Source organism: Nannobrachium achirus (assembly GCF_963921795.1).
Source record: "Nannobrachium achirus genome assembly, chromosome: 2".
NCBI lineage: Eukaryota > Metazoa > Chordata > Actinopteri > Myctophiformes > Myctophidae > Nannobrachium > Nannobrachium achirus.
The window spans coordinates 32159302-32182447 of NC_137811.1; the positions used below are offsets into that span (position 1 = coordinate 32159302).

General features: G+C 42.0%; 1 protein-coding gene across 1 annotated transcript in view; it reads left to right on the forward strand.

Annotated features, from left to right (window-relative positions):
- grik3 (glutamate ionotropic receptor kainate type subunit 3) overlaps positions 1 to 23146 on the forward strand; it is a gene marked incomplete at both ends in the record, with an annotated part of 124847 nt that overhangs the window by 69223 nt on the left and 32478 nt on the right. Inside the window, 8 exons of the mRNA XM_080748576.1 lie at positions 2111 to 2284; positions 3607 to 3864; positions 3995 to 4176; positions 8233 to 8286; positions 11524 to 11694; positions 13191 to 13334; positions 15554 to 15661; positions 21754 to 21867. Coding sequence (XP_080604702.1) covers positions 2111 to 2284; positions 3607 to 3864; positions 3995 to 4176; positions 8233 to 8286; positions 11524 to 11694; positions 13191 to 13334; positions 15554 to 15661; positions 21754 to 21867 — 1205 coding nt within the window. The remainder of the gene's footprint in view (positions 1 to 2110; positions 2285 to 3606; positions 3865 to 3994; positions 4177 to 8232; positions 8287 to 11523; positions 11695 to 13190; positions 13335 to 15553; positions 15662 to 21753; positions 21868 to 23146) is intronic.

Below are 23146 nucleotides of genomic sequence, written 5' to 3' on the forward strand. Positions count from 1 at the left end.
GGGAGGTCTAAATTGATCCTTACAAGTATGTAACTCTGACAGTATACAAATGAAAATATACAATGAAACCAGTCAGAGTTAAGGGGAGACCCTTGTCTACTGATTTAGACAAAAATACAGGTTTAAATGAATTCTGCAATGAATCTCTGTATTAACAATTCAACAGGATTTTTCATATGGCTCCCTCATTGTATCACGATATATATACGATATTTCTGAAAAGGCATATCGTGGAGACATTGTATCATCTCAACGATATTTATCACCATATCGCCCACCCCTACTTGTGGATATGAATGTGTTTCAGGGTTTTGAGGGTGAGACAGTTTTTGAATGCGGCTGAAAGAGCCATCTCACAGAGGGACGAATTATGAAAACAGTTTGCCACAATTAGCAGCTGATGTTTCCATTGCGCTAGGACCTCAGAGACTAATTAAGGGCTTTTGTATTCTTGTCTATAGAAAACATGTTAATCGGAAGGCTATTGACGCTGGTTCACAAGAACAAGTCCTAAGTGTAAAGCCTAAAGTGCCTGAATTTGTGTGAACTGGTTGTGATGAATGGCATTCACTCTGATATAATAAAAGGGAACGCTCTGTGTTCTGTGTTGTTTGCTGGCCCCACGCTATTAGAGTCAATTTCACAGGATGCTAAGAAGAAATGCTTTTCCATTATTTGATGGAGTTGACTAATTCAGTATACATAAGCCTTTGCCATTGTGCTCACGCCGTTATTCTGAAAAGGGCAAAGCAAATTATACACAGCGATCTTTCCTCCCAAGGAACAGGTTCCCCCTGTTTATTAAATTTGTTAAAGTGCTTCCAAGCAATACGCGTTTTATCCTCTTAACAGTCAAATTACTATATACTCCAGCAATTACTTAATGTACTCTAATGAGATTTTCCCCCCCATGAAACGGAAGGATTCATTTATTTTAATGTGACGCCGTCCACAGGGCACTTTATGCATCACATCCCTCCACAATCCAGGGGCTCTGGAGTCATAAATAGTGAGATCAGCTTGGCTTTCTGAATTGCCACAGAGCAACAGAGGTGTGTGATCCCATCACCCAGTCACTCGTGGGATCTCGTCTGGGGGGAGACTAGTGGGTCACAGGTGCAACTCCAGAGCTTAGCTAACTGTGCCTTCTCCAGCAGTATTGAAATATTAATGGACAAATCTATTGATTGGAACCCCCTACTACTTTTTCGAGTATAAATTGAACACGCACGCAAGCACACACACACACGCACGCACGCACGCACGCACACACACACACACACACACACACACACACACACACACACACACACACACACACACACACACACACACACACACACACACACACACACAACACACACACACACACACGCGCACACACACACACACACACACACACACACACACACACACGCAAGCATGCATGCATAAAAGCATGCATGCATGCTCGTGTGCGAGTGCATGCACACACACACACACACACACACACAAACACACACACACACACACACACACACACACACACACACACACACACACACACACACACACACACACACACACACACACACACACACACACACACACACACACCCTTCAAAGCTTGTGACTTCAAAGGTGATATCCCTGTTTGCACTGCAGCATTTGGCAGAGCAAGGTGCTCCATGTAAAGGGTGTAATGAAAATGGGATCATTATCTGCTATTGGAAATGAAGACTTTGTGTTTAGTTAGTAAAATCCTTCAAATAGTAAATGTTTTTCCAAATATGTTAACTGTCATGTCAGCGAAGATTATTAATGAGACTAGTACAATACCAAATTATGGTTATTTAATTCCTTCCTTCAAATTCCCCTCCTCTTCTGTATGTACACTGCAGTGTGTAGAGTCCTCAGTGTTAATTCATCACAGTCTCTGTCTCTCTGATGTTTAAAGCATTACACTGAAAATATCATCCATTTAAATCCTATGCTTACAGTATTTGACTGTATTCTCATGGGCACTAAACGTGAAAGCTTTGGTGAATGTCCCCCCAGAACAGCTATTCTAGGGTTCAAAAGGTTTTATATCTTCTCATGGATCTTATATAATGTTCTTGTTTCTTTTCAGGGGGGATTTTTGAACAAACCGAAGGACCTGTTCCACTTGTCAGCGCAGAGGAACTTGCTTTTAAATTTGCAGTCAATAACATAAACAGAAACAGGACTTTGTTGCCCAACACAACGTTAACATACGACATACAGAGGATTAATATCTACGACAGTTTCGAGGCTTCAAGGAAAGGTGAGTGTCTTGATCGGTGTTTCTTTAAAGATGGTGAACATGCTTTTGTGCATCCGTCTCGGCTGAGCTGAGTAAATGGATGGCAATTGCTGTTCTTGCCCTCGCGCCTCATATGGGCTGGGGCTAGGGCTGTCACGATATGACATTTTACATGACGATTAATTGTCACTCAAATAATTGTCGATTAACGATTTAATTGTGTTTTTGTCGTTGATAATTACATTTCTGTTTGGCTTTTAGGCTTTGAAGTTGTACATGGTAGATATGACACATAACCTAAATATACAAAGAAATTACTGACGTAATTTGACAACTTACTACTTAAAAAATAACTTTGATAGTGGAAATAGCCGATCTACAAGCTCACAATCGCGACGCGTTGTGAGCTTGTAGATCTGCTATTTCCACTATTTCGGACATTTTTCAACATTCACGATTATGACGATTATGACAAAATAATTGCGATAATGTCAAATAATCACGATTAGACGATTATGTAATAATTGTGACAGCCCTAGCTGGGGCGGCCTATCTGTGGGGGTGTTGAATAGGAGGAGGAGGACGGAGGAGCTATGTCCTCCCGTTGGGGGCTCCTCAATGGCAGCCATGCAGGTGAGCCAGGAGGGTACAAGAGCAGTGGCAAGGCAACACAGAAATGTGTGAGGAGGATGAATTGGCATGACAACTACGTTTGGAGGGAAAAGGGCTAAAAATGATTGACCACTCTAAATTTAGAGAGATAGAAAAGGAATAGTAAATGCCTACTGTGTTACACATGTAATTTAATGTAAATGTTATGTAATTAAAGTAATGTGTTACTTTGTGATATGTTACAATGGTTCCAAATGTAATTTTTTTCAAGTTTCAAGCAGACATACAAACCTTTTTTGAGCTTCACGCATACTTATTACACATGTATTTACATGTACGGTAGAATACATAACGGTATCCTTGTTTTTTTGCGGTGTGTGTGTGTGTGTGTGTGTGTGTGTGTGTGTGTGTGTGTGTGTGTGTGTGTGTGTGTGTGTGTGTGTGTGTGTGTGTGTGTGTGTGTGTGTGTGTGTGTGTGTGTGTGTGTGTGTGTGTGCGTGCGTGCGCGCACAGACACACTGTGTATATTGATTTTGGAGTAAGTGAAAGTACTAAAAGGAATCATTGCAGTACAAATGCATGCAGGTATTTAGTGATCTGTTTACCATTACATTTTGAATTACATATTTTAACGTAACCTTCCCAAATTTGAAATTCTCACAAAATCATTGGCAAATGTATATTGTTGAAAATGTAACACGCTAACATGCTTTCTCCTCTTACCATTCTAGCGTGTGACCAACTGTCATTAGGTGTAGTGGCAATATTTGGGCCCTCGCATAGCTCATCGTCCAACGCTGTGCAGTCCATCTGCAACGCACTGGAGGTACCGCACATCCAAGTACGATGGAAACATCACCCAATGGACAACAGGGACTCCTTTTATGCCAATTTATACCCCGATTATTCGTCATTAAGTTATGGTATACTGGACCTGGTGCAGTTCCTTAAGTGGAAAACGGCCACCGTTGTATACGATGATAGCACAGGTGAACAGGCTTTAATTTCTGTCTATAACGGAATTCATTACTGTATGTCCCGTATAAAAATCACAACACCTGTGTACAATTGCTGGACATGGGGTGTATTAGTGTTTTGTGCTGTTTCTCCCCCCTAAAGGTCTTATTAGACTACAGGAACTGATAATGGCCCCCTCCAGGTACAATATCAGACTGAAGATCCGCCAGCTACCGCTGGATTCAGAGGACACCAGACCTCTCCTCAAAGAAATGAAGAGAGGGCGAGAGTTCCGCATCATCTTTGACTGCAGCCATCACATGGCCGCACAGATTCTCAAGCAGGTGAGTGTGATGGTTAATTGATTCTCTGTCATGCGACAGTGTCGCGTCACATGCCTGGAAATAGCCGATCTAAAAAGTGTCACTTTATGACCAAAGATAGGCGATCTATACAAGCTCGCAAACGTGTTCACGGCACGTTGTGAGCTTGTATACCTGTACTCACTGTAGATCGGAATCGGGTATATTTCGACACTGTCGTACTGTATAAATCAGGCTTGAGGTACAGTATGCTGTACGGACATCATAAAGATCTGTGCAACTTCATGTAAAATGCAGCTTGCACACTTCTCAGATCTTCACATGGCTGGATAGATGAAAGCGCGAGCGCCTCGGCGCAGCTGTCAAACGACACCAATTTACTCGTATCAGATCATCTGTTACCAAATGTAACTACAGTCAGAGGACTTACATCAAAAAGAGCATCCGAGCTCGCCCATATTGCTTAACAGGCAAGCTTGATATTGAAAGTGGGTTTTGTTGTGACATATGTTGTGTTTGCGGATGTAGTGGTTGGTGGAAGTTTAGTTTACGTTATGAAAATTACAAGGTTGTATGGCAGTCATAATATGCGACTCCAGCATGTTAACTGTCCTTCACCGCCATTTGAGATAGAGAATAGACCGGTCCTGTGCTCGTTCCAAAATTAATATTGTGGCTCATAATGTTCCATTTTCCAGTGAAATGCCTTGTGATTTCTGCTTAAAATCTCTGTCTGGCTGAAGGCACAATTTGCACAGAATTTGATTTACATTCTGAGGCTCAGGCAGTAATGACAGAATTTATCAGCTACCCCACCAAAGCTGACCTGCGGGCCACTGCCACTTTATTACATCTTAACAAAAGAGCTATGCATATCCACAGAAATAAATGGAAAATTGTAAGCATTTAATTTATGTTTTGACTGCGTTGATATACCACACTGATGGAATACGGAGATAATGGATTCGGAAAGGTTTAGTCATGGTGCATAAAAAATGATCTTGTCCTTGCACGACTACTTTGGTATACTACAACTTATGTTGTTTTGCATTTTTTAAAGATATTTTTGGGGCTTTTTGTACCTTTAACTCTTATACCGCTACGGACGTTCCCGTTCGCCCCAATTCTCGAGGTCGCGCCGCGCCAATACGGCCGTTCGTTCGTTTACCTTGTTGATGTCCGTAAGCTGATGAGGGGTCGCGCCGCCGTGTACTGTAATCACATCGCCCGCAGTGATGGTCTTAAAAATCCATTATGCGTTAACATCAACGGAGACCAATTCTCTTCCGTGTTGATTTTCTCTGGCCCTGAGGCTCTGTGGCCAGAGACTGCTCTCAATGTATGGCAAACCATACCGGCCAAATTCACATTAATTCTTGCATGACGCCGCCCTCTGCTGCCTGGTCTGCCAAAGTGCATTGTTGCACAATAAAAAATAATAATAATAATAAATAAATAAATGTCTATCTATCTACTATAATGTCGCAAAGGTAAGCCGCTTTTTGATGGCACCAGACCCAATAAATAAATAAATAATCTGGCAGTATTAGAGTTAATTGATAGTTTTTCAGTGCAGATGGACAGGAAACAGGGGAGCGAGAGATGAGGAGAGACATGCAGTAAAGAAAAGATCGCCGGAACGGGACTTGAACCTGCGATGCACTGTCACGTCAGGCTGCACTAGACCCTATACGCTCCCAGTAAAATTAATAACAGTGTGCAAATGTGTGCAAATGTATATACGCCCTGAGAATTAAATTAACATGGAGGATTTGAGCGGGTATACAACCTGTCCTGCTCCTTGCTGTATGACAGGATTACCCATGATGCAACAAGAATCCTCTCTGTCAACTCACATGCCTGCATGCTGCAGGTGGAGGGGAAGGAACCAGGAAAACATGGCAGTTCAGACAGACCTTCTGTTTGGAACATAATAGGAGCCATATCCCAGGTGTCTCTTAAAAGCACTGACCCCTTTTACAATGGTTCCATCCCAGTGGCGCTGTCACGTTTTTCTTTTTTTTTGTTCTTCTTTTTTTTTAAGTGCCTCTGCCACCACTGGAGTCAGGGACAGAAAGAGCTCGCTGAAATGAGGTTGATGTAGAACAGAACAGAACAGAACAGAATAGAGACATGAAGAATAGAATAGAAGTAGAATGGAATACCATGAAGTGTGACAAATGGCACGCGTCTAATTAATTGCGCTATTAGGACAGAAGTGTCACGATAATGTTTCAGTCAGCAACTGACACTTTAATGTATTGAGCACACCTGGTTACAATATGACAAATGGCGTGACGTTTCAACGCCACATGGTTTCGGGCCGACGTCGATAGATGAAGCCGAGAATCCACCTTTAAGTTTTACACAACCTTTTTTTTTTTTTTTTAACACAACCTTGGCTTTCCTTCACAACAGATGGTACAATTAAATAGTGTATAGGCAACACGGCTGCCAGGGGAATGTGGTGCTTTTGAATGTAGATTGAGTGAAAGAAGTAGGAAAGTGGGGTGTGTGTGTGTGTGTGTGTGTGTGTGTGGGGGGGGGGGGGGGGGGGGGGGTGGATATGGGACAAAGATTACCTCTCTCTCTGTTGATTGAAGGCTCTCCTTTCTCCCGGGAAAAAACGTCACATGACCCAAGCCATTGCAAACCATTTAAATGCATAGAAAAGGCATCTATATGTTGTTGGTTGCCTTACCTACATACAGTATAAGCCACAGCACAGATGCATGCATGTGGTGCCGCCACGACAGGCAACGGCAGAAACATCTCCTAAGAACAACATGCTGCGTTGGTCAATGCGCTCATTAAAACCCATTCAGAACGAGTACACAGTATTGTGTATCATTATTTTATGCTTTAACTATTGAAAAATAGCAGATATACAAGCTCACAGCGCGGCACCGAGTGCCGCGCTGCGAGCTTGTAGATCTGCTATTTTTGAAAAATTGTGAAAAGTAGAATTTTGACCTGATTCTATAAGTGTCTTTTGAATCCTCCTGTGTCTTTTGAAAAGATTTTTTGAAAAAAAAACATATGTTTCTATGTCAGCAATCTGGCCAGCCATCGTCAAAGAAAAGGTCCTTTTCAATTAACTGGAGCTCAGTTAGTCTGTTCTTGAGAGACTACTATGTCAGTGGTTCTCAAACCTTTTCATGTGAAGGACCCCCAAAATGATATGTATTTGGCCATGGACCCCCATCTCAAAATATATAGTTCCAGGGACCCCCCCCAGAAGCAAAATTTGAGTTACAAACATTCGCTTTGAAAATACATATATTCAAAGATTTAAACGCATTTTCACTATACTTTTTCAAAAATAGCAGATCTACAAGCTCGCAGCGCGGCACTCGGTGCCGCGCTGTGAGCTTGTATATCTGCTATTTTTCGCTGGTTAAAGCATTCAATAATTCTAGGCCTAAATGGGTTAAAATATTTACATACATTTCTTTATGTATACTCTTCCTGCATGATGGAAGACTATTTCTGGATCCATGTAGCATTGTTTGTGATGTTGATTCCAAATTGCCCTGACATCACAAAGTGACCTAGTTCTCTACTGTATTTAGTCTCCTCGTTCATTCTGACCAGGGACATGCAGAGAATGTTTGAGAGAGGCAGGGGCTGAAATTCCTAAAAGGGCCTTTTGGAGGTCGCCTATTTTCGGTGCTTGATACCACACTGAACTAAGCATAATCAAGTCAATACTGGAGATTGTGTAGAAATACTGGGATTTCTACACAGAGAGGGCAATTCTTTCAACATAAGATGCTGCATTCAAGTTCAGGAGAATTGAATGCTGCCTTCAGGTATGGCATGGAAAGGGGGCATTTGCATTTATTTCAGCATAGTAAAAACTGCATTCATGGTCTGGAGAGGGCACTTTTTTTTTACAGAAGGATAAAAGGGCAGGGGCTCAAGCCCCCTTTCATGTCTATGTGTGCACATGCCTGATTCTCACCTCACTCTCTTGCTCTCTCTGTCCCTCTCTCCCTCAATCTCCCTCCCTCTCTCCCCCCCCCCCCCCCCCCCCTCTCTCTCTCTCTTTCTCTCTCTCTCTCTCTCTCTCTCCAGGCCCAGACCATGGGGATGATGACAGAGTACTACCACTACATCTTCACCACACTGGTAATGCACCCACGCCTCTTAATGCAAATCCAGGCACACTTGTTCTCACCTCACTCACTGCCGTTCGTTTGAGCAGCTGATGAATGGCGGCTAATTGCCAACAGCCTTTTGGCTCCCGTCCATAATATCAATTTTGTTTGACAAACTGGCGGCATAATGGAGTCTTCAGTGTAAACACCCTTCTCCTACCGGTAAAGTCAACAGGAATCTTTGAAGAGGCAGATTAAAGGCAACAGATTGGACGTCAGCGCTGAATATGTCTCTTCTGAGTTTGAAAACTGCGAGAGAGAGAAAGAGAGAGAGAGAGAGAGAGAGAGAGAGAGAGAGAGAGAGAGAGAGAGACAGGTTTGAGAGCAGTGACAGAGACATATGACTGAACTGATTGATGTTATTATTTTTTAAAGTGAGGAGTAACAATTCCCAAATCACTCTGTGATGAAATTAAAGTATGGGGATTTCAGACAAGATCTTTCATAATACCGTATATCGAATTCATTTATTTTATATTTGTATTCTAATAAAAATGTGTTTGTGTGTGTGTGTGTGTGTGTGTGTGTGTGTGTGTGTGTGTGTGTGTGTGCGTGCGTGCGTGCGTGCGTGCGTGCGTGTGGAGGTCATTCGAGTATACATGTCTAGATAGCTGTGAAAGAGCACTCATCTTCTCTCAAGTGTATGCTTTGAGCCATCAATCCCGGTGGAGCCCTGCACAAGGCTAATGACAACATAGATTCTGCCTATCTGGTGACAAAGGAGAGCAACAAGAATGAATACCTCCTTGAATTGTACTGCTCTGATCTCTCTCTCTCTCCCCTCCTCCTCTCCTCTCTCTGTATCGTTGGCAGGGGCGTCACAATTGGGGGGGGGGGGGGGCTGGGACTGAGTTACTAGGGCCCAAGGTGGAGGGGCCTTAATTGTTTTATACTTTAGCTATTGAAAAATAGCAGATATACAAGCTCACAGCGCGCTGCGAGCTTGTAGATCTGCTATTTTTGAAAAGTTGTGAAAATGTGTGCAAATCTTTGAATATACTGTATGTATTTTTTAAGCGAACATTTGTAACTCAAATTTTGCTTCTGGGGGGTCCCCGGAACGTAATATTTTGCAGAAAGACTTGCACAAAATGTTCACGATTTTTCAAAAATAGCAGATCTGCTCAGTGCCGCACTGTGAGCTTGTAGATCTGCTATTTTTCAATAGTTAAAGCACAAAATAATGCGTAATAATGCGTTCCCAGTCTAAATGGGTTACCCCCCCCCCCCCCCCCCCCCCACACCCATAAAGAACATTCATGGGGGGCCCGCAGTTAATCCTTGTACCCAGGGCCCAGAATTTGGTATGACACCCCTGCTCGTTGGCTCAGTCTCTACCTTTCACTCGCTCTCTCTCTCTCTCTCCCTCCCTGGACCCGGCCAGTCTGTTGTGATAATATGATATGACATACAGGGCCAGGCATGACGTGTGCTATCGTTCACGCTCTGCAGCGTGGCGATGGCATTGTTCTGCCGCACGTCGTATTCAAGTATAGAGCTGCCAATGCCTTAATAGTGGAACCCCCGAAGCCTCTCTTTTTCCCTCTTGCCACACCGTGGCACTAGTGCAAGTAAAAGAAAGCACAACATGTATTTGAAGGACTTCTTTTGAAACTATCATTTGATACCATGTTGCTGCAGTGATCACATTTTTTCATCATAACGTCACAGCAATGTGGAATCCATCTAATGCTGCAATATACACTGTCACATTCACATTGATGGACACACTATTAAGGAGATTATTACCTGGTGGCTTGATTTGATCCAAAATGATGAATATGTGCATGGTATAGGGCGATACAATTTCTCCCCCACCCAGATGGAATTTGGTGATGTCTGTGTTTTATCTTGGGAGGAGAGGGAAATGCCGAGTTATTAGAGCGTGAAAAGGCAACGGCAGGTAGAGAGGTACGGGGTAATAACATCCTTGTCCTCTGAAATGAGTCTGTCATACCGGAGCTTCAGCCTCGCCACCCTACAGGTTTATCTCCAGGAACCAAGGCTGAGAACTGTGATGTTTGGCACCTCTGTATCACTTGTTTATGCACTCAAGAGATATATCGTGTACTCCCGGGGCACAGAGAGTCTCTGGAGTATAATGCAGAGATGGGAGAATATTAATGCAGCACTGCTAAAAATTTACTTTGCAATTGCTATGGTATATGTGACTGAAGTCAGCAACTATGGTCATTTTTTTTTTTTTTTTTAAATTCATGAGGTTGGAGACACAGAGCTACATAATGAGATATCACTTGCATTCATTGACGTTTTGGAAGTATACCTCATAGAAATAACAAATAAGTCTGTAGAAGGCCTTTAACTAAGTTTGAATGTTGAATTATTTCTCACTATATTAGTGACCATCATTCATAAAGGAGATTACTGCATTTGTAATGGTATTGTAGGCCCTAATTGTGAGGAGGAGAGTTAATAATAACAGCAACAACAAAAGAAGAAGAAGAAAAAAAAGAAAAAACACTTTAAAAACTGGAGGAAAAGCGTGTGTCTGACGGGCTCCCATTGACGCAGCGATAACCCCATAGGATGCAAATGATATATCTATGTTCCAAATGTCTCTTTAGAGCCCCCTGGCCTGGCCCATTGTGACAGTACATGTGACCTCATGCTTCAGCTACAATCTCTCTCCCAGACATTATGGTGTCTCAGATTGAATTGATGTTTCATTGCCAGCGGGTTGTTAACAGTTGCATTATTAATATGCTCCCGGAAAATCGGATTTCCTCTTTTACTTTTACCCTTTAGACTATACATTTAGTTTTATTCATTTTAGCATCGCAGATATAGCTCAACTCAACTTGTTTTCTCAGATGGTCATTCGGATAAAGACATATCTTTTACTTCTAGATTTATACTTTGTCATGAGATGAAAATAGCAGGTCTACAAGCTCACAACACGTCTCCTTGAAACGCATTGTGAGATCTGCGATATTCGGAGGACACCATTATACAAAGGTTATTACTATAAGTATTAGTTGTTCATGGTTGCTGCCCAAGGACTTCATTTCACTGATAACAACATGTGCTGATGCTAAAAGGACAGAAAAGCATGGAATCGCAGCATGCCGCATTGTCCTCATCTTCTTACCGTATACGCAAGGCCGATGGAAAGCAAAGGTCACGGCAACAATCCTATAAGACCCAATGCTGACGGAATAACTGAGAAGCTGTCCCTCTCTCTCTAAAGGACCTTATGGCCATCGACCTGGAGCCGTATCGCTTCTGTGGCGTCAACATGACCGGCTTCCGCATTCTCAACGTGGAGAACCCCCAGGTTGCCACCATCGTGGAGAAATGGTCCACGGAAAGGCAGATACCACACAAACCAGATTCGGGTCTCCTGGAGGGCATCATGACGGTATGTTTTATTCATACATGGCCAGTAGGCCATAATATGTCTGCTGTGAAATGATTTGTATTTATTATTGACATAATAAATAGTTAATTATACTTCCTTCACAGGTGGTACCAATTATAAAACATTTTCCTATCCTGATGCGTTCTGTGTTGTGTAGCAACAGTGAGCCGACATGCACAATAATGGCACTCTGACCAGAATGGAACATACTCTTAATAGGGTGTAACATTATCCCACTATTTATGTCAATGTGGCTGCCCTGAAAAAGGTCTACTGACCTGCCCTGAGAGACGCAACAAAAACGCTTTCAATCAAACCTAGTTTGTATGCGCCCCCGCACAGCCCAGAGAAGAGGTGTAATCAGCGTATAGTCAGAGTAACTGTATGAGTGGCCTTTAATACTATTCCCACAAATGGCATTCCAATAAACCATGGATTCTCCCTTCACAATATAAATAAATACTGATGTGCATTCATGTTTTCAAGTGGGTTCAGCATGGCCCCACACACATGTCAGGCTTTAACATTTCTATCCACATAATGTAAGTAGGCTTTTGAGTAAAAAGCAAGTTAGTGACAAGTTTCAAACATGGCAGCCATGTTTGTTTACATCTGAAGAAAACATAATGGCTGATAAATCATGAATGCCTGAACGGATTTCCAAGCGGATTTTTTTGTTTGAAAGCTGTGAACAGTGGGCACACACGTGGTGCATCATCTAGGCATGGGCGTGCACGATCCGTGCACTATAAATTACATGGAAGTCTATGGAGACCATGGCATCGTGGGACATTGAAGAGAAAAAATCATGGCACCAAAAAAGTTAATATGAACAAGGGTTCATATTTTAGATAGTCATTAGAGAAAAGAAAAATGAGTTTTAAAATGTTTTTATTTACTTTCTATCGTTTTAGTGATTGTAACTAATTTGATTTGCATGCATGCCCCCAGGTTGGGGGCATGCATGCAAGTGGCTAACTATGTCTTTTTAGACACATTAAGCCCATTCCCAAGATGCACCGTGATCTTTCATGGGAATGATGTGACTTATGGGGGCTGGTGTTGAAATTGCCGGCTTATTGATATTGTGTCTAAAAAGACATATTTAGCCACTTGTACACATGCCTCGACCCACTGAAATCAAACTACTAAAATCACTAAAACAATAGAAAGCAGTAAATTAAAACATTTTAACACTCATCTTTTCTTTTCTCTAATTCCAATCTAAAATATGAACCCTTGTTGTAAAAAAACAAAGTTGTCCTATAAGACCTGATGCCGGTTCTGCAAATGCCTTCTAATTCCTAACAGTTTTCTGAAAAAGTTGTTTCTATATATACAGTACAGGTAACTCTTAAATGACACACACTTTCTCAGTTTTAAAGGACTACCAATTTACTGTCAAACTGACACATTCTTGAGAACTGGTAGAGCTATAGATATAATGACCCCTACCCACAGCCATCAGCTGAAATAATCTTTGCCCTTTATTCCAGACAGATGCAGCTCTGACCTATGATGCGGTCCACATTGTGTCCGTCTCCTACCAGCACGCACCACAAATGACCGTAAATTCACTGCAGTGCCACCGGCACAAGCCCTGGAGGTTTGGAGGGCGCTTCATGAGTTTCATCAAGGAGGTGATGTGAATGTTCATCTTTTTTGCCTCGTATCGTTAATTTTCACCCCTGTCTGTCTGTCTGTCTGTCTGCAGCCCGATTTATTGCGACCGCCAGGTCGCAGTTACTATCAAAACCTCCACAGCCTGTCTGTCACACTTTTCCCCTACTCATATCTCCGCCACCGTTGCCCCGATCCATGCCAAACTTTGCACACACTCTCCTTGGCTGCCAAACCACAACCCCATCATTTCTCACATGGCCCTCTTCTAGCGCCACCATGAGGCAGATTCTTGCAAGACACATTTTTGGACACTGCTCCTACAGATTTTGCCCTAAAATCACGCAAAGCGGTACACAGTATCTCTAAAGTCATGTCATCAACATGTCTGTCCCATTTCCCATATTCCCTCCTGATTGCCTACCATTGCCTTCTAAAGTTTGTGTATGCGACCTGACGGTCACTTATCGATTAGGGAGTCTTACTGGTACTCAGTTGTGAGACGGTGATCTACAACCTCCCACCGTATCTCATCCGCAACATTTTGCCCAACTTGCTATTTTCAGTGTGCGACAATGTCGTACCACTGAGCACATATTAAGGCCTAAGAACGCTTGAGTATAAAGTGCAAGTGTGACTGACCATGCGCTAATATACATGAGGGGTAATTACAAACGAGATACAGCTGGAGCAGACAGAAACTAAACTAAGAACACTAGAACAGGAAACATATTACACATAAAAAATATAAGACCTAGACAAGACAGACAGTGAGGCATAATTTTAACTGTGACAATACATCGCTAATATTATTAAGGCATCCCACCAGGCAGAGATCTGCACTCTAGTATCCACGTGAAAATCGTCCACACAAACACACACATAAAGCCATGACAGACACGTCAAAGCAGTGCTGTTGTCGCCTTTGTATAATTCCCGGTATCCGTAACCTATTTTCCAGATGGCACCATACTGTAACCATTTTTGAAAGCACACAACTTGTATAATCGGCTCTTATCCTGTTCAATGTGCGACTCGAAGAGTGACTCAGAGCCGACAAATCGGGCTTGTGGAAAATAGTACTGCTGTGAGCAAGCAAAGGAAAGCTCACAGAACTCAAGTCTGACCGGGATAATTAAGTGTAGGAAGGGTTGCCTCCACCGGCACCGAATGTAACTCCCATATACCGCTCTGTTTGCCCAGCAGTAGGACAGCGAGTCTGTGTGTGCATGCATGTGCGTGGATGCAAGCTTCAGTGCCTCTGCGTGTGCTCGTGTCTGCACGTGCCTGTGTCTGTCTGTGGGGGTGGGTTTGCAGGGTATCAGGGGATGGTAATAGGGGGCAGTAATGTGTTTTCCCCCTCATGGGGAATCAGGCAAAGGAGATGGTTGTTAATTAACTCCATGGTCTGGAGGGAAAACACGTCGGAGGCGTAAAATGTAATTAAATAAAAAGGGAAATACAGCCCTCGCTGATTGTGTTTGTGTTTTAGGTGTACAGGCGTGTGGGTGTGAGTTTATTTTCGGTGAGTGATAGGGTGTGTTATAGAATGTGCGGCATGTGGGCTGATTAGTTTTGTTGGACGATGTTAGTTTTGTTGGACTGTTTGCCCATGTTCATCTGCTCATTCACAATATGGTATCGTCGCTGTCGGGCTGAAACCTTGTATCTCCATAATTCAATTCATTTCATTTTTTTTACTACCCTCCTTCTTAAAAAGCGTCATTTAAAAGTATGCGAACTCGAGCTGCTATTTTTCCACAACGAAGTCTGTCGGTGGATTTTATAAATATTTAAAGTTCACAGAAGTGCAACTCACACCAGTCCATATGAGGTGCCGGCCACAATTAAATACTAAAGGCATCAAAGAGTAGCTGCACACTCCTAGCTGCCGATGCTAAATATTTATTAAGGGCTAGAGAACAATAACTTGTAGAAGCCAGCATGATCGCTGTCTGAAACGTTGGTGTATTTTTTTATTGTTCTCTAGTCCTCCTTAATGAATATTTGGCATCAGCAGCGACGAGTGTGCGACTACTCTTTGATGTATGTTAAAAATATTCAACCAATGAAATGTATTAACCATTGCTTACGACTAAATAATAACTACATTGATTAGACGGTAAAGTAGCGGTTTCGGACATCGCTCCCGACAGCAACGATATTTAATGTAAAACGTGTTTAATATATTATATCATATCAGTATGTATATATATTTATAGTTTGTTTGTTTTTTCAGTCCCACTGGGATGGTTTGACAGGCCGGCTGTCATTCAACAAGACTTCAGGCCTGCGCACAGACTTTGACCTGGACATTATCAGCTTAAAGGAGGACGGCCTTGAGAAGGTAAATCACCATTGAGTGCCAGAACATCTATATTTTATGATGAACTTTGGGTTGCCATAGCAGCAGTCCTCCCATCACACGTCTATCCCGAATCTGTCCCCTGTTGGTGTTAAAGTAGGTATTGTCATTTCAAGGCATCCCAGTGATGGACATGCCATTATAGGCAATGTCCATCACGCATTGTGACATGTAGTGAGCTTGTAGATCGGCTTTTTTTGCTATTCATCGTACGACAAAGGGTAAGTATCTAAGTGCATATACCGGTAGGTGTCTCACACATGCAATTTGCAATTAGCATTTTAGGCATTTAGCAGATGCTCTTATATGCAGATCGACTTACTGTACAAGTGCAAGATCAGAGTAGAGTCATCACAGTCACCAGACCTTACAAAATATAATACGGTATATCAAAGTGCAATAAAACAGTAAAAATAATTGTATAAAGATAAAACACAGGCATAGTAGCTGTTATGGGTTTATAAGCAAGTGCCCTTGGGAACCAATGGTTACTGAGCCTTGTGGGCCATGATGTAGGTCAGGAGCCTATCTCCTGTTTCTGTTGTGTTAGGTAGCTTGATGTACCAGGGGTCATCAATAAGTCTGTCAATGTCCGACAAATGTGTCTGTGGCAAGACTTGGCCTTGTGGCAAAATTGTTTTTATACACCACTATAATGTTCTTATTTTTATCATAAGATCCAGTTACTGACTGTTTTTGACCAATAAAGTATTCAATCAATCAATCAAACCCTTGATGCTGAGTGCCAAACGGAAGTGCCAAATTTGTATAGACTTTTTTTCAGAGCGCTGCCATGTAGCTGCCCTGTGTAGTGTCGCTGTGCAAAGCGGTGCAGCTTGACACCGCAGTTATGGTTGCCGCTCTGAGAAATCGGTCTATAGCCTTTGGTATGACTCGGCTGGGGACTAAAACCTGACCTCCCGATCTCAGGGCGGACACTCTAACCACAAGCCCCATGAGGTATGAGTTCATATAGTTTAGTAAAAACAAATAGCTCTTAAGTCTCAATTTAATCATTTTCAGTAGAGACTGCTAATATGATTTATTCCACAGAAGTGGCACACGGTTGGAAAATGCTCTGCCACCTACGTATAGCGTAATTATCATACAGACACAGATAACCAGCATCTGTGATCTGAGTGCACGTGGTGGAATGCAAGCTAGGGTCTGATGAGGTCTGTTAGGTGCTTGAAGTGCTTTATACGTGATGTCGGAGCATATTCTATCTGAAATTAATGTTTAAATTACAGCTGAATATTTCATATTATAACATAAAATGTGTCTCTTAATCAAAGGTGTCAGAGAGGGCAAGATGATTACTTGAACTATCTGACACTTCGGTATTATTAGAACACAAATCCCTACAGGCAAGTAAGTGGAGTACTAGTTTAGCGCTAAATCATTTTTTTCCACAAGTGGGGCACCACTAACAGTAACACTTTTAACGGAATGAATAAAAATATGAAATATCTGAATTATGTGGCTTTTGATGCGCAGAACATAATGCAAAACTGACAGTATCATTTACCTCCTAACAAGGAAGCAAATTGGCTGTTTCAACATAAGCATAAGTTAGTGGTTCATAAAGCAAATTGGATTAGGGGTACACATTAGGGTGTTAATTGCAGTCTCTTAATGGTAATTTGAGGTGATGCCTGAAATGCAGTTTGATGGTAATGGGGTGTATAAACACTTTTTTCCCCTTTTGCCAAAAAAGGGGGAGGGGTAAAAAAAGGAAGTGCAAGGCTGTTAATGTAGAACTTATTTTGTTATGTTGTCAGGGAGAGGACCCTGTGGACTATAACAGCTTTATCTACTAGAGGGTTTTCATACATTATGCATACATCAAATAGGGATAAGTTCCATTATGACTCCCTCAAGCTCTCCCTAAAGGCTGATGACTATAATGTCTAGGGCTTTTCAGCTTGTAATGATGCTGCGCAAGAATGGAGCTTGTGATACGGCTAATTCTTTTCCCTTGCAATGACAGCCTGTCCTGAATGCTGCACGTATGTGAATTTGTCTTTTTGATGGCTTGTGTATACTATAATGCCTTGTCTTTGTCAAGTTCTACACTCAAGCACGTATCCAGCTGTGCACAGTGGATTTTGAACATGTATATCCATGGAATCGGCTTTTCCAGGCTATTTGAGCCAGGAAAAGATGTGGACATTTTCTGACTAATCCAGTGTAATTGAATATTAACCCAAGTTTGAGCTCATCCTGGAATTATGAAGAGGTTTCCAGAGTGGCATTTTCACATGGCGTACTCGGAGGGAGGGCTGGAGTAGACATGGAGAGCTTTCCCTGTAGTCGCATGGGTAAATAACTTGAACATTGCTTCTGTGGCTAATCGTGTTTAATGAATTGAGTTAATTGTAATTGGGCACAATTAGAAAGAATGTTGCAAAGTGGATGGCATTTTACAGATATTTTTAAAATTCTCTCTCCTCGAGTCCTCTCTGGCAGTGTGACAAAGTGTAACTAATGTGTAAATTACAGCATATGCTTCTCTCTGGATAAGACAGGGAGGACATTATCGGGCATTTTTCATGCTGTCTGTTCCAGGCTTGTGTGTCTTTAAATGGATCCACCTCAAGCACAAGCCCTTGTGAATATTAAATGCTGTGTGTGTAGTTATGGAGGAGCGAAGGGGAGGGGGGATGGGAGGGGAGTTTGGTTGGAGAGCTTCACTTGCAAACGGAGATTGTTAGCGACAGCCACAGGACTATTTGTGGTAATGATATGTTCCAGAGTGTGTCTCTACAATATTCAGAGCTTTTTGCCCGAAGGCTACTCTCATATATAACTCCCTTTATTTGTTCAGATCTCTTGGCTTATCTTAGTGCAATTACTCATAGCAAAACTTCTCCCACATTGTAATCCGCTTTTTCATGCCAGCAACCCCATGCCGTTTCAGAATTAATTGAAGCCATTTGTGTTTTGCTATACTCCTAGTCCTAAGGGCAGAACACTGCAACGATACAAGACCTGAAATAGCCACGTGAACACACAAGGACGCTTATTGGGGTTGTTATTTTTAATTCAGTTGCGTTGGGATTTCTCTCGTCAAAAGCAGATTATGGAACGGTTTGAAGCTACGCATGGCATTGCCAACAAAATCACATTGTACTTCCACATCCTCAGACGTGCGCATGTGTATACAATGAATGCTGAGGACTGAGGACGATTCTTAACACCTTCTAAATCCTGACCTAAGTTTTCAGAAAGACTTTATTCAAAAATCACAACATTTTATATATATATATATATATATATATATATATATATATATATATATATATATATATATATATATATATATATATATATAAGAATAAAAAATCCTGTCTTGAAAGGTATAGTTACTAAATGGGGTTCCCGTCTTACTGTACTTAATTATCATGTACGTTTAATGTTGCATTTCACCAATTCATTTGAATCGTGTCTGTACCATTTGGCACAAATGTCCACTTGGACTGAAGGGTGAACTGATTAAAAGTAGGTGGTCAAAGAAGGTCACTGTGATTGATCGATTGAATACTTTATTAGACAGAAATGCAAACAGCAACAGAGTACAGTTGAGCACTCGCTCTAAAAGTAACACCAAAAAAGTACTTGCGGTCTTTTCCATTCGGGTTATATGTATTCAATTTGTGTTTTGTGACCTAACAAAACACATTCATTAAATTCCTTCAAGGTTTACTACTAGTCTGGACAGACATGGGTGTGCTGGGTGATGGAGGCATAACACTGTGATGCATTCTATCGAGTTGAATCAAATTTGATTTGAATTGAATGGAACCAGAGTTCGAGTTATACTCCGAGAGCTATGGGGTCCCTCTAGCGGTGCCGAAGGCGCCGCCGAAAAATAGGGCCCCCATAGTTATGGGGGTGGCCCCCATAGTTATGGGGGCCCTATTTTTCGGGTATAAAGTCGGCTAAAACGAGTATTTTCCTATATTAAATCATATTAAATCAGGTACTTTTCGGTATATAGTCTGGATTTCTTGGTACCAACAGTCAGACAACAAGTGCCAGTTTCATAAAATCATTCAGTTCCCAGAGCTTTTCAGTTAATCTACTTAGTTACTTTACACCACTGTCTACAACAGCAAGCAAACATTTTAGCCCGTGAACCTGTCTACAACAGCAAGTATGATGGTTCCCAAACTTTTTAGCCCGTGAACCAAGAGACATTACTACCTTGTACCAAACAAGTAGTGAAAATAGCAGATGTACAAGCTCACAACGAGTTGCTTCGCACTGTGTTCAGTGCGTTGTGACCCATACAACGTGTCTGCCACATCGGTCCAGACCCCAGTGTTAGGAAACAGCTAGCCTCGGAAACCCAGGCTTCATTGGCGATGGTTCTGGTACACCATAGCCATTAGCCACTAGCTAGCCCAAACGTTAGCCTAGCCAGGCAGCACAGCAGCATAACATAGCATTCATTCATCATTACAAGTCTATAGCCACGAGCCCACGACTCACCAGTGAGGACGCCAGGGCTAGCAGAGGGCGATGTTTAATGTCTTCATAGCCTAGGTTGTGTTGTCTTGGTGTTCTGTATATTCCTTTATGGCCGTATTGTTATAATCCACCGAGTCCATGACGCATCAGTTACGCACGGAGAGACAGACGTTCAGACAAGTTAAAAGGGAAGTCCTTTGAAAGCCATTTCCTCTCTGAACAGTGCCCAGAAGCACATTTCAAAACAAGAGCCTTTCTTTTTTTTTTTGTCTATACAATCGATCATTCAACACATGTTTATTTTGAAATTGTACTGGAAATAGAAGTAGCCAATAGCTCCTACTTCACGCCACTGATGTCAGAGCCTCTACTTGCCGATCGGCAATATTTTCCCCCCAACCCCCCTTTAGGGGGTGCGGTGGGACGTGGGGGAGGGGGTGCAAGACTCTTGCTAAGACAGCGTTGTTTTGTTTGGTTGTTTTGTTGCTCTCCGGCGTGTCCGCCTTCCTTTGCCGTCCGGGCCGTGGCTAGAAGTGCAAAGACTCGATGCAGTGGTTCCTAGCTTAGCCTATGCCCAGGCCATGGCGAGACCACGCAGCTGGGTAGGTCTGCATCCAGCTGGGAGAAAGGTAGGAACCATTGCAGCGAGTGTGTTATAACCCGGACGGTAAAGACTCACACCCCACATTAAATGCGCCTGATTTATAATAATAAAATTAATAGTAGGATTAAACGGTGTGATGTCATTGTTCAGTCTTACTGTCTAACATGTTTATTTAGTATATCTAGTTAACATAAATAATATAAATTCTTCCAATGGAACATAAAAAAAAAAAAAAAAAGAGAAAAAAAAAAAAAAACACACTTAGAAAAAAAGAGACCCCAAAGGGGGTTGTTGACTATGGGGTCCCAGACTTTAACTATGGGAGCTAAGCTCCCACTGGCCCCCGCATAACTCGAACCCTGAATGGAACTTATTAAGCTAGAGATTTGTTCCAGCAGGTTTCTTTTCAGCAAGGTGCTCTTGTAGTTGAGTGATTTGATTAAGACTTGTTATTTAAAACCGCAAGAATAGGTCTGGATTTGAAACTAGTTTGCCAATGAATATGAGCAAGATTTGTTACTTCTCTTCATAAAAAAATAATCAGAGGTAGGCCTATAAAGGTGACTCAGCCAATCAACTAATCATTGCTGTTGAGAAGAAACCTTTAATCACCATTTTACATTTCATTTCATAATTGTTTTAATTTTGTAAATGATTGCCCTACTTTGTCATACTACAGTGTCACACAAAATAAGCTAAAATAGACTATTTAAATGCTCATATATACCAACGAATACCAACGCATTGCTTGAAGATCTGCATCCCCCCCCCCCCCTATTTTTTAGTCTGTCTTTGGGTTTTATAAATATTGATCCAATGAAAAGTATTAACAAGAGCTTTTGACTAAATAAATAACTACATTGGATCCATTGGAGCGCAGGTTCTATTTTCCATTTTGGACATACGTACAAGGTTTCCGCCTGACACCGACAGTGATCCCGCTGGCAGTGGGTGAGGAGAACACTTAGCTACTGGTCCTCTCTTTCATGTTGTGCAGGTGGGGAAGTGGAGTCCAGCTGGAGGACTCAACATCACAGAAGCTCCTAAGCGCAAAGGGATGAACATCACTGATTCCCTGGCTAACCGTTCCCTCGTCATCACCACCATCCTGGTATGTACAGTGGAACAGCTTTCATGTCAAGGAACCCTCAAATAATATGTATTTAGCCCACATCTGAAAATGGAACTCAAAACATTTCCCCCCAAATAGAATATCTACACGCTTACGTGTCACATCGTTATAACATGTACGTATGCTGTATGGTTAAAGTGTTTGAACTGGGGGCGTCCGCTGGCCTACTGGTCCACGCGGATACCACTTTAGCATTGCCACATAGGCATGGATGCCTGGCGGTGTCGCCGGTTCGATTCCCGATTCGGAAGACCTTTGCCGCATGTCACTCCCCATCTCTCCCCCCATTTCCCCTCAGTCTACTGTCCTATCAATAAAGGCATAAAAGCCCCAAAACAAATCTTTTTAAAAAAAAGTGGTTGAACTTTTGCTTTGAACCCCCTGAAAGCCCGTCAAGGGGCACCACTTTGAGAGAACCACAGTAGTAGAAGGTTTGAAACTGACAACATTCCATTACATAGACCATAAAGCATTATGGCTCTTTATATACAGTAAGACTTGCCGGAAATACTGTGCATAACTGAACCAGGTTTTAGCACTATGTATTTAACAATTTTACTTGTTTCAAGTATTGCAAAAACAAATTGCCATTCACCAATGAGGATCAGAGGATATGTGTTCTTGCCATAGGCTAATATAACACGAGAGACTGCACATTTCCTCAGAATTTCATTAATTGCATGTTAGGTTTGAAATAAACAGGTGCCCTCCCCCAGCACCCGCATTGCATTCATTTGTAGATCCTGTTTTGTTAGTAGGCATACTTAAGGCTGTCACTGGAAGGTTGTAGATGGCTCTTTGTGGAGATATCAGGGAGGCGCTGACATAAATGGCCCCCGTAGGTCCCTTTTAGACAAACACAACAATGATAAACACCGTCATTATGTCTGTATTGGACCACTAGCCTGTTATTATTGCTGAGTGAGGTTTCAAAAGGTATACAATTAATGCCTATCTAGTAACAGTAGCCATTTTAATTCTGTCTCAAAGACGAGCAATGGAATGAGGATATAGGTGGTTTTCAACTGCTACTAAATAGGGCCTTAACTCATTGACTGCCAAGGCCCGAGTTTCCCGAGTTATTACAGTACTCCCAGGCTGCCACAGCCCGAGTTTCCCGAGTTGGCAGCCATTTTGAAAAAAAAAATAAAAAAAAAAAATAACAAAATTTCCAAAAATGCCTAAAATGTATTAGGCATGATCGCAATCGCGAAATTGCATGTTTAGCCCCATAACAAACACATCTTTCAAAATGGCA